The 17,169-nt window shown below is 36.6% G+C and overlaps 1 protein-coding gene across 24 annotated transcripts in view; it reads right to left on the bottom strand.

The window, feature by feature from the left end:
* Positions 1-1,491: 1,491 nt before the first annotated feature.
* Positions 1,492-17,169, bottom strand: part of SLMAP (sarcolemma associated protein) — a 151,347-nt gene continuing 135,669 nt past the window's right edge. For 11 of the 24 annotated variants that reach the window (XM_079935791.1, XM_079935788.1, XM_079935799.1 and 8 more), the window contains 5 exons: positions 15,718-16,038; positions 15,201-15,318; positions 11,853-12,024; positions 7,886-8,020; positions 1,493-4,342 (listed from right to left, as the gene is read on the bottom strand). In XM_079935791.1, coding sequence (XP_079791917.1) covers positions 4,250-4,342; positions 7,886-8,020; positions 11,853-12,024; positions 15,201-15,318; positions 15,718-16,038 — 839 coding nt within the window. In that variant the 3' untranslated portion in view covers positions 1,493-4,249. Of the gene's footprint in view, positions 4,343-5,718; positions 5,809-7,885; positions 8,021-11,852; positions 12,025-15,200; positions 15,319-15,717; positions 16,039-17,169 lie in introns of all 24 variants that reach the window. The other 13 variants (XM_079935809.1, XM_079935810.1, XM_079935795.1 and 10 more) reach the window with 4 other exon arrangements.

The raw sequence follows: 17,169 nt of genomic DNA, 5'->3' as shown, positions 1-17,169 counted from the left end.
TGGCACAATGTCTCACATCAGACACTCAAAAAGTATCTGTTAAATGAATGGATGTAAAGCCATCAAAGCCTGGAGACACAACATGGAGTAGCAAAAAAATAATCATCCTCATCCTCAACTTTATAACTTACTGTAATTCTGACCATGAGTCAAAAATTCTCTGGGTTTTCTCCCTGATAGGCAAATCGGTGAGAACGAATTGCTAAGACCTCTTCCAGTATTCTGATTCTACGTATGTATGTACAAAGCATGTTTAAAATTGTAAGACTGATGTTTAAATGAACACACCAGAATTCATAAGTGCAAATGAACATTAACTCCTTTAAACGTAGGTACTTCGACAAGGTATTCATTCAATTACGAAAAGCAACTTAGAATTCTGCTTGTTTCTAATTTAAAGCAAAACCAAATAGCTTTTTAATTTACAAAAGCAACATATATTTACCACTAAAAATAAATCAGAAATCATAAAAAGGGAACAGAATTGACCCTCAATCATACAGATAGAAGCACTAGTGTAGCCTGGATAAAAAATCGTTCTGAGTCCTCCTGCTATAAACATATCCTGTATGTCTACATTTTTTTCTTTATAAAACCAAGGTTATTCTACACTGGTAACCTCTTTCTTAATATAGTATGAATATATCCCCACATACTCTGCAAGCACAGCAATCTGTAGCGTGGCAATATTAATTTATTTAACCGATGACCCACTGCTGGATAGTTAGGTTGTTTACCCATCACTATTACAGAAAAATGCTACACTAAATGTCCTGGTAATTAAAATTTTGAACACACAATTATGCCCTCAGAATAAACTTTCAGACGTGAATTTTTTGGGAGGAAGGCTGTACAGTTTTAACACAGTTGACTTGTATGCAGTTTTTTCCTCTTTGGTAACAGATTTCCATCCTTTTGATAGTAGATGTAATCACTGGAAGCAGCCAAAAGTCACTGGGGGTCAAGTCTGGTGATTGAAGTGAGATCAAGCTAGGCAATACTATTTTTAGTTGAAAGCCTCTGATTATGCAGCAGTGTGACTGGTTTTCATATGTGACTCGGAATTGCTCTTGAAGGCAGTCACAACAGGAATTCCAAACTGTTGTAAGCAATTGGCTCATTTTCAAACTAAGCATATTACTTCCTAAAGACGCAACTATAAAAGGGATGAACAGAGCTGGATGCTTTCTTAGGAGTCATTCCCACTGCAGTTCTATCTCATTCACACAGAAAGTCTCAACAGTTGAGTCAATCAATTCACTTTAAATAGCTGTACTTGTTCACCTAAAACTTAAATATTTGCAGTATTTATTGACCACTTGACACTTCACATACATTATTTTTAAAATTTTCATACTACCACTAAAAATAGAGATATTATTCTCTCCATTTTATAAATGAGGAAGTAGAGACTCAGAGAAGACAAATGATTTGCCTAAGGCAGAGCCAGTATGCCAATACGGATGTTTTAGCTTTAAACACCACGTTCTCTTCATTTTCTGACCCAGCCACGTAGCACCTTAATATAATTTTTAAATGTGTTATAGGGTTGTTCAATTCTTTTTTTTTTTTTGCGGTACGCGGGCCTCTCACTGTTGTGGCCTCTCCCATTGCGGAGCATAGGCTCCGGACGCGCAGGCTCAGCGGCCATGGCTCACGGGGCCAGCCGCTCCGCGGCATGTGCGATCTTCCCAGATCGGGGCACAAACCCGTGTCCCCTGCATTGGCAGGCGGACCCTCAACCACTGCGCCACCAGGGAAGCCCGGGTTGTTCAATTCTTAACTGCTAGGATTAAAACTTCTTAATAACTATCACTACAAGTGAATAATCCTACTCTTTATTTTATTTATTTTTTATTTATTTTTTTTGGGGGGTACGCGGGCCTTTCACTGCTGTGGCCTCTCCCGTTGCGGAGCACGGGCTCTGGACGCGCAGGCTCAGTGGCCATGGCTCACCGGCATGTGGGATCTTCCCGGACCGGGGCACAAACCCATGTCCCCTGCATTGGCAGGCGGACTCTCAACCACTGCGCCACCAGGGAAGCCCCCTACTCTTTATTTAACCTGAAAGTAAACTGAACAAAACTGGGGGTACTGCTTATGAATAGGCTCGTTTATATTCTTAAGAAAAACTGGCAGTTCACTACAAAAACCCATTTATTCAATTTGAATAAAGTAAATATTGATGCTAGACTTTACATTTAAAGAGACTTGTCTGGCAAGTGAGTCACGTTTTAACAATAACCATAGTGAAAGGGAAAAAAATTAGAGCAGTAAGTTAAATAAAAGGCTAATAAAACCTGGAGGAAACAGCTCAGTGTTTTCTTTTAAACCCTGAAGAACACCCAACGTACATTATGTTGCATAAAGAGTCATTTCATGAAAAGACTATTAACAATACAATAGTAGACTCAGTACGAAGAATTTCAATGATATCCAACTCAAAAATGCATAGGGAGAGTAAAGTTATTTTATTAAATCATGCACATCACGTGTGTTAGTGCAAATAGTTTAATCTGTACTCCAGAAATTCTATTGTACTTTATATCTTTACAAAATAGATTTAAAACAATTATTTACTTTAAAAAATGTAATTCTGAAGTTAAGCATTTCAGAACAATATTTGCAATAACCTATATACAGGAGGTACTGGGTACCACTGGCATATTAGCATTCTGTGGTGGAGTGGCTTCCTGCAACAGAAAATGATGAAATGAACTATATGACAGTATTTTCTACAAGTCATTTGTGACTAATTCCTCCACAAATCTAGTGATCCTCCCAACAGCAAACCCCAAATGGCTTAAAATATAACCTTTAAAGTATAAACAATGACTGCCAAACATTACAAGGCAAATTATATCCTAAACTTCTATTTCAATATTCGGCTAGGCCTGTGGATTGCCACAGAACATTCAAGCCAATTCACTGACATTCCCTCTCAGTTTTCACTGACTGAAAAATTTAACTATGTGATACTTCAGGATATTCTATGACCTATATAAACTTCATTGACATAACTGTGGTGCCGCACAAAAACCATAGCTAAACCTTCACTTCCGTGTTTTAAATTTGTAACATCAAGCAGTGTTTAGGTGCTTTACTGTGCATGGAACACTATTAATCTTGGGAATAGTGCTTCTCATTAACAGAACGTCCCAATTAACAACAATAAAAAGAAAATAACCATTTGCCTCCCCAACCAGGAAATCTGTTGGTAGGTAACAACAGCTCACCTCGAACATGAATTAGCTTTGAAATATCATTAACCAAATTAAGTCAGTAAAAGCTTATCTAAAGAGATATTAATTCTTTCTTCAATTAAACATGCTTGGAGGAAGAGATGATAGGAAAAAAAAAGTCATGCTTCCTAAAATGCTGTATATGAGAAAGTAACTTGGCTTTTAAAGAAAATATCTCTTTAAATACATGAGGTTTAATAAATTACATTCCAATTGACTCAACAGTTTGGTTTACTGCACTGAAACTGTATAATTACTATGTTTTTGCTCCCAGAAATACTTCAGTTTGCTCAAGAAAATACACACTCTCATGGAAAGTTTTTCAAAGTTGATGTCCTCCACATCATCAAGTCACATTAAGGCTGAACAAACGTGCATATATTCCCCAAATTATCACTAGAACAGAGTATTTTCCAAGTGTATTTCTCCTTAAAAAAAAAAAAAAAAATCCACGCAAATAGTTGTCTCTAAGTCTTGTTCCCAATAGCTCAGTGGTTTTATAACAAGTAAAAATGGCGTAAATATGTAAAAAATATATATATATATGTGTATATATTCAAACTGATAGGCACTGAGCACACAGGGCCTCTCTTCCCATGTATGTATCAGTTGTTTGGTTTGGGTAGTTATCGAATCAAAAAAAATGAGTTATCTGGCCATTAGAATTCAGAGTAAAATACCCATAAATTTAATGTTATAAATAATTTGGTGTACCAAGAAGCCTACTTTAGGCCACCATAATATTCAGAATTTCAACATACTAATTTAAAAATTACATGAAAAATTGCAAGCAAATTATTGCTTACAGTAGAATAAAGTCACAATTTTATATCCTCTTTATAGACAGATACATTTTATATAATTTAAAGCAATGACCCTACAGCTGTATTCTTGCACTTCTGCTGTTTTAAGAGGTAAAAAGGAAGAAAATGGTTCTGGTTTGTCCCCAGCATGAGTGTGGTGCCAGCTTCTAGAGGGAGGACGGTGTACGGACTCAAGAAACGCTCTCATGGAGAAGCTCTGGCCAGACCTGGCACGTACAGCACGATGGCTGTCACCGCAACCAGGGCAGCCAACATGGGCATCCAGGGCCAGGGTTTCTGTGTGGAAAGAAACCAAGAGTCAAAATCACATTCTCCCTTCTTTTTTCATACCTATTAACCCCTTGGTTCCAGAGAGTCCTGAATACTTGACAGAATATTAGAAAAACCTTATCTTTGCATAAGAATACATTTTAAAAAAAGAAAAAAAGGTGAGGGAGTGCAGGTGTGAGGAGAGCCATAATAGCAGGAGCTGTTTTAGAGGACCATTGTGTGGAAGCCGAATACATTGCAGGAAACTCTTGGGCAGTTTTCAGTTTTCTTTGACGCCTAATAGTGACTTCTCTAAGAAACTCTTTGAGCTCAGCCTGTTTTATTTACTCGGGTATCCACATATTACAGCTAACTGATGTCCATAAAGGCCTGGAGTATGTTCCTGCCTAAAATGTTTATTTCTTGATAAAAACCAGACTCACATGTTGGCATAGTTTTATATAAGGGGCTGGTGGGCAAGGTGATAGAAAGAAAATGGTCTAAGCTTTGATCCTCTAATCTTAAACCACAGAAGACAAAATCAGAAGGGGTTCAAGATGGCAAAGTGATGTTAGGGACCCTGCTTATCTGATGCTTTTGGTAAAGACCATGTCCAGGGTAATAATGCCACGTGATTATCTCATATGCTCTACTAACCGGTATGCTTGTTGGAGGTGAGCATGGATGGGCTGTTCTCTGTTAACTATCAGAGGGCTTTAAAATATCAATTTGCTTTGTTTGAAAACTTTATTTTCACTAGTGTTCTGAGTTGTATTGAGAAAGCTAGCTTTTAAAGAAATATTGTGATGTTGTAGATCAGGGCTCAAAAAGACATGGGACAGGCTGATACTCTCACAAGTAAATGCATATTGAGGTTGAGATTGTGAGCCAATGGTCCATTATGCCACTCTCATCCTTTTTCATCTTCTTAGCCACAGTGTAATATAGGCAAAGGGTTGAAACAACGAAACTCTACACCATGGAAAAGAAGAGGGAAGGGAGGAGGGGGAAGAAAGCTTGCTGAAAACTTCAAAGAGGCAAACTCTTCATTTCTCATTCAGAGCTGATTAAACATAGAATTGGGAAGGGGGTACTAAGCTGCAGCAATTCACAGTTTACTCCGGTTTGCTAGAGACAAAGACTCAGTTAAAGGCAGCATATTAACATCTGGTTAGGTTGGAATTAATTCATGGTTAGCTTTACTACAAAAGAAACAAGACAATATGTTATATGATTAGTTGATCATTCATTTCATTTGTATGACACAATACATAGCATACTAAATGAAGGGTTTGCTTCAGGTAACAAAATACCTGTGTGGTTTTGCCATGCACTATATTACAAATATGGCACAAACAGGTGACGGGAACAAACAGACAAGGACTCAACAGTAGTGCTTGTACCTTTCTCTACCACAATGGACCGAAACACCAAAACAGGAAAGCCAGGAATAGGCCGATGAATACGGCTGGGACGGGTTGTAATATGGAAGGCTAAAGAAGGGAAGGGATATTAAAATCATTTTATGCTATAAAAAAATCATATAAGATGATTTAGAACCCAGGGGGGTGGGAGGGAGGGTAGAAAGACATTTTAAAGACATCTAATACAATCCAGAATGATGGACTGTGGTATGTAAGCTGGCAAACTACCAGTTTAAAAGGAACAGCTGGAGGCAATGTGGGTGTCCCCAACTCCCTAATGAAATGTAGCGCGTTAAGACAGAGCAATGAAAATACCTCACCAGCTGATGCTCTGCTTGACAGTACGTTATTTTTGTTCCATACTCAGAAACCATTATTTGACAATGTACTCCTTTGGAAATGGCTAAGGTTTATTTTATCCCTCTATCAAAAACTTTTTTTTTTTAAACCAAAACTCTTTTGCTTGAGATAGTATTGCTTTCAAGCTTAAAAATAAACGCCCTGTGATGCATGGCATTTATTTTTCTAAATCAAGCAAGAGATCTGACACAACATATGAGAAACATTTAGTATATAAAGACAGGCAGCTGAATCTCAGGGCTTTCAGTGATGTTACAAGAATATAAGTAATTTTTAATTTAATTTTATTATTATTATATTTTTGGCTGCACCACGTAGCATGTGGATATTACTTCCCCAGCCAGGGATCGAACCTGTGCCCCCTGCAGTGGAAGTGTGGAATCCTAACCACTGGACTGTCAGGGAATTCCCAGTAATTTTTTAAATTGGACGGGAATTACTACAATGAGTGTTATTACAGAGTAATACGTCATTACCATAAGTCTAATGTCATAAAAATAGGAAATCTACCCTTAAAGTAAATTATTTGTATAACTATAAATAATAATAGCAACGTTACTTTCAAATAGGCTCTAAATCATAAAGAGGGATCCATTCTGATTATCCTAGATGTCTTCATAGGTTAATTTAGTAGAAGGTAGACTGAAATTCCATCATCAGAGAGGTATGAATTAACACAAAAGAGAGAAGTAACCAAACCATTATGATCTGATTTCAGAAGAGTTCTGTAATTGACATTTTTGAAATAAATGCAATCCATTTTTGCTTATCATAAAGCCTCCATACCCAATTCATAAATTTCTGAACGGCTTCTACCTAAGCAACAAGTCTTTATTAAAAAAAAACAAACAAACTAGGACTTTCTTTAGCAAAGAACAGTTGGACACAACTCATAAGCATTCTGAGTGTGACTGTGTAACTGGATGGCCATGCAACATTACTCTTTTGTACTTGTGCTGCAAGTTAAGCAGAGTGCCTTTCTCCATAGGAAGTATGCGGCTCATGCCCACTGCAGTGTCCAAGCCATGACAGGGGTTTGGAATAAGTCAGAGCACAATCAACCACACTGAACATCCATCAATTAGGGCCCACAAAGGCAATGATCATTAAAACGTATAACACAACATTTATTTAGTATAACATCTTTTAAAAGACCATCTGCCTCTCTAGCAAATAAGATACAAATTAATATTATTAAACTCAATTTATACCAAAATGTTCCAATTTCACACACACACACCCCTAGAGAAACTCACCAAATACTTCCTAATATTTATAGGAGGCCCAGAAGACACTAAGCTTTTTAGAAATGCGCCTTAGTGAGAACATTATTAGTACAAAATGAAAACCATCAAGTCTCCATTTTCTGATACAGCCAAATGCTAAGGAATTGTCACGTATCACTCTTTCTTCAGTGGGTCCCTGGTGGTATAGTGCTTTGTTTCCCAGAGGGGGGAAAACAAGAGCCAGATGAAGGCTTGGTGACAGAACTTCAGATTCATTTGGGAAAAGCTGACAGTTCTTAGGTAAATTATCTTTTTGCAGACAAGGCTCTTCCTCCAGGTAGTCCTTAGGCTCTTCTAGGTGTACAGGTTAAAGGGGCAAATTCTTACTCAAAAATCTGACAGCCCAATGATTCCATCATGGAATTTCATAATGAAAAGCTTAGTTCACGTGTACTACAGGTCTTAGTTTCTCAAATCAGTAATAAAGTCCTCTGAAGAATCAGTTTCAGGGCTCTCACCTGCCTCTCAATCAAAGCTAAGCCAAGTTTGCAAAGACTTACATTATTTCCTTTCTCTCGGAGCAGCTTCAGGTTGTCTTTACATTGTTTGAGCTCATCTGTGATTGATTGTTTTTCCTGCTCAGTCATTTCAAACTTCAACTTCAGTTCTGAGAGTACAGTCTGTGTCTTTTCATACTAAAGGCAAAGAAAAAAGAGTGTGCAGACTCAACTTAAAATGGGTAGGAAGTTATGCGTCTAGTCAGGCTTATATACCAGACCCTGTTTAGTCACCTGCAACACCACAGTCAAGCTTTTTGTTATAAGGAGAATAAGAATCACTTGCACTAATAATAAGAAGCCTTTAATGTTTACTTGATTCTATGTAAGAATTTTGTGGCCCTGGTGTTAAAAAAAATTGAGAAGTCACCACTGTGTCATTTGTTTCTAATATAAGGGGTCGCTTTTTCCACTAAGAGAATTAGAGGAGAAAAGTAAAATTCCAAACTGAGCAAAAGAAAAGCAAGTGAAGAAAAACTCCATAGCCTAATTAAATGGCAAGGTTAGGAAGTCTGAGTTTATATCCTGGTAAGTAATGTCAGCCAAGCTATTTTAGTCTTGAAGTAAAAAGTATTAACTCTCATTAGGCCTCCCTTTACCCAGCATCATTGGGTATTAAACTGTTCTGGATAAGGAATTTCTAGGCAAATGAAGCAAAGAAATATATCTAAGGCACCAATCACTATGATTGGGACATATCTATCTCTCTATTTAAGACTTACAAGCATCAATTACAAATAATTTTTAAAAATCTGTTTCTGATATTTTTCCATAGTGACACATGCCACTTCCTGCTCTGGAAAACAGTTCACTATATATAATTATGACTTTCAGGCACACTACCTAGCCCTTGAACATAGGTCAGATTAATGCAAAACATGGTATGGTTTGCCCCTACTTTAAATGCCCCAGAAGGCAGGAATGCTAGACTGGTTTCACTTCTAGATATTGCATCTTACATGCAAGCTGGGCTCTCAGTCAAAGAGCAAAGACTGTTCTGCTGCTGGCTGTGCCTTTGTCTCGGCCTCCACTGCCCCACTTTGCCATTTCTGAAGGTTTTAGAAGGACGAAAGACAGACAAGGGCTGATTATAAAGTAAATATACCACAGGTCTGGCATACCAGAAAGATTCCTCCTCTTCCCTAAACACAGCCCACGAGGCTGGAAAGTCTATAGTTCCTTTCCGCCTGTATCCTAGAAATTTTTCAATAAAGGACACATTTATATGGTGCTTCTGAATAATCCAAACACCTTGGAGTGATTAATCAGGAGCTCATCATTATGCACTCCAAAGATAAATATTACAGATGCAAATGTATAAAAACATTAATCAGAAGTGGTGGAGGCAGGGGGTTAGGGTCAGCAGCGAGTTCACCATAAAGTGGGAAGAAAGACACGGGTACAGAGAGGGAGGTAAAATATGAAAGGAACTCTCTGTTACCTAACAACGTTCCCAGAACAAGTCTGGGTAGTATGCCAGAGAATGAACTAAGGAGTAAGATTCATGGACTTCATGACAGCTTTTTTTGTGGGGTCTGTGGACTTCCTTCCAGAGGCAAAAGGTTACTGGCAGGTTGCCAAAGCAAACTCAGTGTACCTAGACTAGTCTCTGCACTAAGTCTCTTAGAACACAATCAATTCTCAATGATATGATTCTTAACAGTAACTAATAAAGAATAAGTGAAATGTGATTTGCTGACCAAAATTTTCCCTTATTTTCCTTTTCCACCATTCTTACATCCAGCCTGCCCTTTATACCAAAGCACTTAATCGTTTCTCTGTTCCAGGAGTTGTGGAGAATGACAGGAAGGCAGCTTAGTCCTGAAGATCCTGCTGTTTACCTTCAGCTTGTGAGTGGGTGGGAAGGACTCTGGCCCCAGGGCAAGATGGTGAAGCCAAGCAACTTTCCTGAGTCAGTCTTTGCAGGGTGGACTTGTGTGCTCAATGTTTTATGAATTCTTAAATTACAGATATTCCTACTAAATCAAAATATATAGATGCTTTCTTAAGTCAAATATAAAGATGGTATACCATTATTTTTCTCTTAACACTGAGGATTAAATTTTACTTTTCTCAGGTACTTTTTCTTTTTTAAATGTTCAAACAAAAGCTGCCACATATATAAAATCTAATTGTCAGAACAAAGGTCACCTTCTGTAGCCTTAGTGTCACACCTCCCTTGGATATCATTTTGCTCCATCTTGCTTTCTATCTCAGAGATGAGAAATGCACTCAGTTCTGATTAAGAGGGAAATACCACACAATATTACCAGCACCTTTGATTCTTCTTCACAAAAATAATCATATCTGGGCTTGCTTAGTTTGTAATATTTTAACCTGTGACAGTGCTGAAGATACATAATCATTATATTGTGCGCATTATGATTCTATGAGAGAAAGGAGAAAAAGGGGAAATGTTGAAAGGGAATATATGTGCATTAATAAAAGGTAGTAATTCATTTGCAGTGGATTACACAGATATAAGAATCTCATTAAAGAAGGTTTTAGTTACAGACTAGTATCCAATAGTTGACATCAGGACAAACGGAAAGAAAAGCAATTTCACATCATAAAGGAGCATGGTATGGTGACTACACTTCATTTCACAATGAAAACATTGAACAAGAAAATAGAAAAGAAACATACTGACAAGATCAGACATATTTTTAAATGTGCTGCATTTAATGCAATCCAAAGGCTACCAACAATTTAGATGCTGTGACAACATGCCACTGCCATTTGTGGTAACAGTTAAAGCATTTCGCACTGATTGCTCAGTGACCAAAAACAGGCAAACAAATAATGCAACAAAATGGCTAACGCATTCAGAGTAACATACAACAGAATTATCTTCCAACCACAGCATTCTTCCCAGATTTTGAAAGAATTATGGCATGTGGACTGGAAGGACACAAAGTGCTTACAGTATTAAATACTAGTATATTTACTTTGGCACAAAATTTGTGTTCCAACCAAATAAAATGAGATTTCTCCCAAAATACATATCCTTAGCAAGAAGATAAAAAATGAACATATTACAAAATCAATATGGCCACATGTGAATAAAAACTGTTACAGTTTTTTTCTTTAGGAACAAACATGAAGACAGAAGAACAACAATCATTTCCAAGTTCCGGATACTACAGGGAAAGAAAAGTGCAAAGGAAAACTACATTGATTAAACAGATCTTCTAAAAACAACTTTGGGAAAATTTGTTATTTAAGACAAAGAGTTGTCTTCAACTTCCTTCTGTTTAAAACAAATCCTTCATTTAAGAGGGTCTACAACTGGGGTGAGCCCTGCCGGGTAGATGAAAATGCATCAGCCTTCTCCATCCCCTAAGCTGGCCAGAAGTCAATGCAGGGAATAGTATAAGGCCAGTAGGACTGATCGCAGCTCTTATTGCCCCACTCTCAACTTCAAGGCTCTGCTCAGGAAAAGCCTGGGTGGGGTCTCTGCTCCAACATCAACCCTCACCATTTTAAACATGGTTTTCTTTTTTAAAGCCACCAAAAAAACGGTCACAGAACATGTTTGGCTGGCTGGGTATGAGCTGAGTTTTCTCATCAGCAAACTTTTCAGGCCAGTGTCACCTGAGGGGTTTAGACAGCATTATGGTGTGGCCCCAGTTAGCTTTCCAAAAGTATTCTAAATTAAATATGATACTGTCTTTGAAAGATAAACAGTGAATTAAGTAATCTGGTACAAAGGACTTCTCATATAGATCAACTAACTGGTAGAGAAAAACTTTTAACGCAATTTTGTATATTTATATTTTTGAGACCAAACCTTACTGATGAATTCTCTACATACGGATCATGATACACAGCTAGAAATCACCAGAGATGCTCCCAGTATCAACTCTGTGACAGGTAATGCTTCCCTTTAGTTCTAACTAGCATGAATATCTGATTTGCTTTTGGCTTTAAGTCCAACCATAATTGGGCTCATAATGTCTTTTCGCTTTACCTCTTTCTGTACATCCTTTGCTTGGTTTTCAGCCTTACTGAGAAGAGTTTTTAAATCAGCTGAATCCCGAAGATGCTGTTCTTTCAAGGATCCCACTTGATTCTCAAGCTCTTTCCTAGTCATCTGCAGGATGCTGAGATCACTGGTAAGCTCTAAACTCTGCTTCTGAGAACTGCAACATAAATATTGACAGTTATTCATGTAGAAATCAGACACAGCAGGAAGTCCAATTTCTTATACATTTTACTAGGAGGGATGGAGTGGATTTCAGATGAGGAAAGAAAAGTGTAAAAAAGAATGATATTTTCAATAAGTAAAAGCATTAAAACACTAAAACTGTGAAAGTTTAAAGCTGTGTCCTATTTTCAGATAATCAAGTACACACAAAGTTTGAAATTGTAAAAATAGAAGGTGACTAATTGTATATTTTGTCATATCACATTATATTAACTGTATCATAAAAAGATTCAGTGTAGGTCTTCTACAGGAAAAGAAAGCACATATTCCAACTATTTTCTTTAAGTACTTGACAAATAGGATGGCAGACAGAAACTTAAACCTTAGGAGCCACTTCCAACTTAAGTAAAGATAAACCTACTGAAATGAGAAGACACCAAACTGGGGAGGAAAGCACAAGACAAAGAACCAGGAGTCTGGCTTCTAGACCCCAGATCTGCCACTATTTAGTTGTGGGATGTTGAGCAAGTCACTTAACTGGTGCCATTTCATTCTCTGAGTAAAGCATTTCCTGAGCTCTGAGATCTGTGCCAGGCACCATTCGCACAGACACAAACAACACAAGGAGAGTCTCAGTGCCCTCTACTGTCAAACAAGAAGACAGAACTCAATAATTTCTGAGGCTGTTTTCCAGCTTAAATTCTATGATTGCTGTTACAACCTGATGTAAAAAAAAAAAGTCCCATTTACACACTAGGAAAACACCTTGATAAGCAGGAATAGAAATTCTTTGTTCAATTCCTTCTACACCATGGACAACAAAGAACAAAAGACCCGTATATTGAAGCTGTGTTAAAGAATTTGGCTCCCATCTGCAACAGAAATAGCTAAAGGAGGGTAAGGTTTTCGAGACATCCTCTCAGGATGGATCGTAAGACTCAGACTCAATATTGTAACTGAAGTACTATAGAGTATAAATCCCATGCTGATTAGATGCTAGGCAGATCGTAGGGTGTACGTGTGATGTTGTCAGGGCAATATAGCTAGGAACTATATGGCATGTAAGACACTGTAAAGGGAGACTAGTTTCTAAATACTACTTACATGCTGGGGAGGCTTAACAAATTAACTTAGAGAACTATTAAATCAGAAAAGTTTAAAAAACAGAATTAATGTCTTAAATAGTTTTTGTGAGTTTAGACAGATAACTTGACCAGAATATATTCCACGCTTCTGGGGCCTAATATTATTAAACCATATGCTTCTAACTCATGAGGAGTTTGTAGGATTGCTTTTCAACATTTAAACAAAATTTGAAGTCATTAAAAAAAAAACATTTAACAATCGGCCAGATTCCAATTAATCATATCTCAAAAATAAGGGATCAAGTCTGAATCTTTAAAGTATCAAAAATTCCAAAACAAGAATAATTTAAGATAATCAGTACTGGAAACCAAATATCAGTATTTCTTGCTTGAGAGAATACGAAACTAAATGGATTCACCAAGATCCAAATGTATTCCAAATATGAAGAACTTGAGTGTCGGTATCATCTTACACACACTTTATACCAAACAATTTGCCCACATGTTCTGTTACACAGATGAGCAGTTGGTACATACATATACACAAACGTATGCGTGTGTGTCTGCGTGACAGCATCCATTTATTTATTTGTTTGTGTTTTGGGCCTTTATTTTGTCCTTTTCATATTTTGAAATTGTTTTCACAAACTTTTACATAAAAAACAAGCATTTGTTTTGTTCTTTATTATTAGTTATCTTTAAACATTCAGAAAGTAATACACATAGAAAAGACTATGGAAAGATATGACACTGGAAGAGAAAAAAATGCTTTAAAGATACTGATATTGACCATATGATGTTGTAAGGCGTTTTAGAGAATAAGTCAGCACATCTTGCTCCTTCAACTAGTTCTTGATTTTTAAAATGTAAAACCGATATTAAAGTTGCCTTTGTTTTTTTTTTAATTGAGGTCCTGTGAGGTTATATAACATTTTTTTTAAGATTTTTTTTTTTTTTGATGTGGACCATTTTTTAAAGTCTTTATTGAATTTGTTACAATATTGCTTCTGCGTTATGTTTTGGTTTTCTGGCCGAGAAGCATGTGGGATCCCTGATCAGGGATCAAACTCGCACCCCCTGCGTTGGAAGGTGAAGTCTTAACCACTGGACCACCAGGGAAGTCCCGCCTTTTTAAAATAAGAGATAACAAGGAATACTATTTTCTGATATCTCTAGTCCTTTCGTTATCATTTTTCCCTAAAGCTTGTTTTCTATGGGAACTGACCTTGGTCACTGAGTTTTTGTTAATCTTAATGCTTTTCAGGAGTATAAATACAAGGCTAACAAGAGAGCAATGACTCCCATTTTTGGTGTACTCTGGGGAGGGAGATGGATTAAAGAATGGCTTCAATAATAAACACGTACTACTTTCATATCTGAATTAGAATGTAAACATTGTATAAATAAAAAACATGGAATGGATCAAATTTTTAAGGAAGCAATAAATTTTAAACTATGCAACAAGTGTTGATGAGAAAATAGGACTCCACTAAATTTGCTGGAATAAATCTATTACATTCATTGGTTTGCCTGTAAGGTAATGGATGTTAGAAAGATTTAATTGTTTTTAGCAAATTTTTGATCTCACACATTGTTACTTTTTATATAACCCTGTTTGAAATTCAAAAGCTGGATTTGTATCTTTCAACAGTATCAATTCTTTATCATAGCCATCTCCTGATCACCCTTATAAACAGAAGGGATCATTGGCAAGAAAGAAAAACAAACTTGTATTTGAAATTTATTATGATTTAGTTTAAAGGGCAAGTTCAATCATAGATCTTTTGCTGTCTGTTTGTTTAGATCCGTTTGTTTAGATCTTTTGTCTATCTTTTGGTGCGGAGAAGGGGCATTTAGTGAATCTATATTCCATGAGTACACCAAAAGGAAAGGACATGCAAGTGATGGCAGGAAAAAAAGTGCTGAAGTACTCATTTAGCGTGGTTAACCTGCCAGATAGCCAAAAAGAGTCTGGATGAATATTTTGCTCCAAAAAGGTATTTAAGTATCAAAATTAAACTTAAAATTTAGATGAAAATCTAAAGATAAAGAAACATTTTGAACCTAAAAAAGAGTTCTTGCATACTTGTGCAATTCTTTTTCTTGCCGCTGCAGTTCTGATGATAGCAAAACGTTTTCCTTTTTTAGAGAACGGCATTCGGCTTCCAATACATTCCATTCCTTTCTCAACTTCTCTAGTTCACCTAAAACAGTCCCAAAACACATTTGTTAATATAGGAACATAACTATTTTTCCCCTTAAACACTTACATTTTACATGGCTATTCTTTGATTCCTGTTACTTCGCAGTGGCGCCTCAGGGAAGTTCCCATCACCCTGAACTTCAGTAATATTTTTTTCTCACTTCACTTTTATAAGACAAATAATTTTTAACAGTATTTAAATAAAATGTAAAATTGAAAAGATTTTCAATTTATTGTAGAGCTTACAGACCTGAAGAATGCTTATAGCCCCAATATAAAAACACTGCTTTATACAACCAATCGTTGTCAAAGACAAAACTAGCCTGAATGGTTATTTTCCACAAGTTATAAAGTTATCGTTATCAAGAGTTAAGAGCTTTATGTAAAATACATTTCTTACCTTGTAGCCTCGTTGCTTCTTCTCTCTGCTGGTCCTCACATTGCTGACATCGAAGCTGAAAAGTATTTTGCAAACTCATGATTTCTTTCTCATATTCAGATGCTGCTTTCCGCCACCGCTCAAGCTCGGCTCGCACTTTCTTAAGCTCTTCTTGTAGAGAAGCAATGTCAGTGTCCCGCTCAGAGGCAGCCTTTTCTGCTGCTTGATGAAGGAGTAAAATTTCATCTCGGGCACTAAGCAATTCATCTCGAGTGCCGGTGATTTCACTATCCTTCTCCTCCCGGAGATTCTCAATATTGATGTGTAACCTCTGCAGTTGGGCTACAAAAGTATATTTACTCATCATTTTCTTAGTCCATAGTAATCAGGAATAAAAGAACGGCCCATATGGGACTGTAGTTACTACATGGCCCAGGCTGTCAGAGCTGTTTGTTGCTTTTGATTAAACTGTACAAGCAATCCATGTTTAATGCAGAAAATGTCAAAATACAGAAATACAAAGAGAAAAAACCCCCAAAGCGACCTTTATTTCTCCCACACAGAGAAAACTGTTTCTAACATTTGGTACTTCCTCTCCTAGATTTTTTCTATGCATTTATACACATATAAAAACAAAAATAGGGAGGGATCATAATAAATACAATGTTCTCTATGCGGCTGCTGATGAATATTTTTCAATAACAAAAACCAGCTATACTAACTTTTTTGACTAATCCTTTATTTTAGACACTTGAGGCTGTTCAGATTTTAATTACTATAGACAATACACCTTATAAAGCAATCTTGATTTTTTTTTTCCTTAGGGTGAATTTGTAGACATAGAATTGCTTGGTCAAAGGGTAAGCATTAGTAAAACCTTTGATGCTCTTGACTCAATTTTCTGTTCAAATGTCAATTCCTTAAAGAAGCTTTTTCTGATGGCTTATCTAAAAATAGCCCTCTGTCATTCTCTAGCCCTTTACTCTGCCCTTATTGGACATCACACTATATACTTATTTGCTTATTCATCTTTTCCACTAGACTGTACATCTCATGTGTGCTATCCCCAATACTAGAAGAGTAAACAATCAAGAATTATTGGTTGAATTAATGAATTAATAAAGTTAATGAATATTGCCTAATGAAAGAGGTATATATTTTAAGGATCTGGTCTTGTCCTCAATAACTTGAACTGGAAACAATTTGTATAATATCATACTTGGTTCAGAACTAGAATACTGGTCTTGATTATAATAACACAAGAAAATTATAGGTATAAAAAGTTCCGTAGGTAGAAAAGAAGAATAATTAAAATAATTAAGAGGATTTAAGCCTTGTGTAGGAAGAAGTTGCCTAACAAATAAACATTAAAGAAAATATTAGACCTTTTAAGTCTGTGGGAAACGTTAAGAGGTAACAGGTTCAAAAATCTGAAAAGACACAATGGCCATGGATAACATGACCATGGACTTG

Source organism: Stenella coeruleoalba (genome assembly GCF_951394435.1).
Source record: "Stenella coeruleoalba genome assembly, chromosome: 10".
Lineage (NCBI taxonomy): Eukaryota > Metazoa > Chordata > Mammalia > Artiodactyla > Delphinidae > Stenella > Stenella coeruleoalba.
Note: the sequence above shows the minus strand (reverse complement) of the source record. Positions and strands in the feature narration are given on the sequence as shown.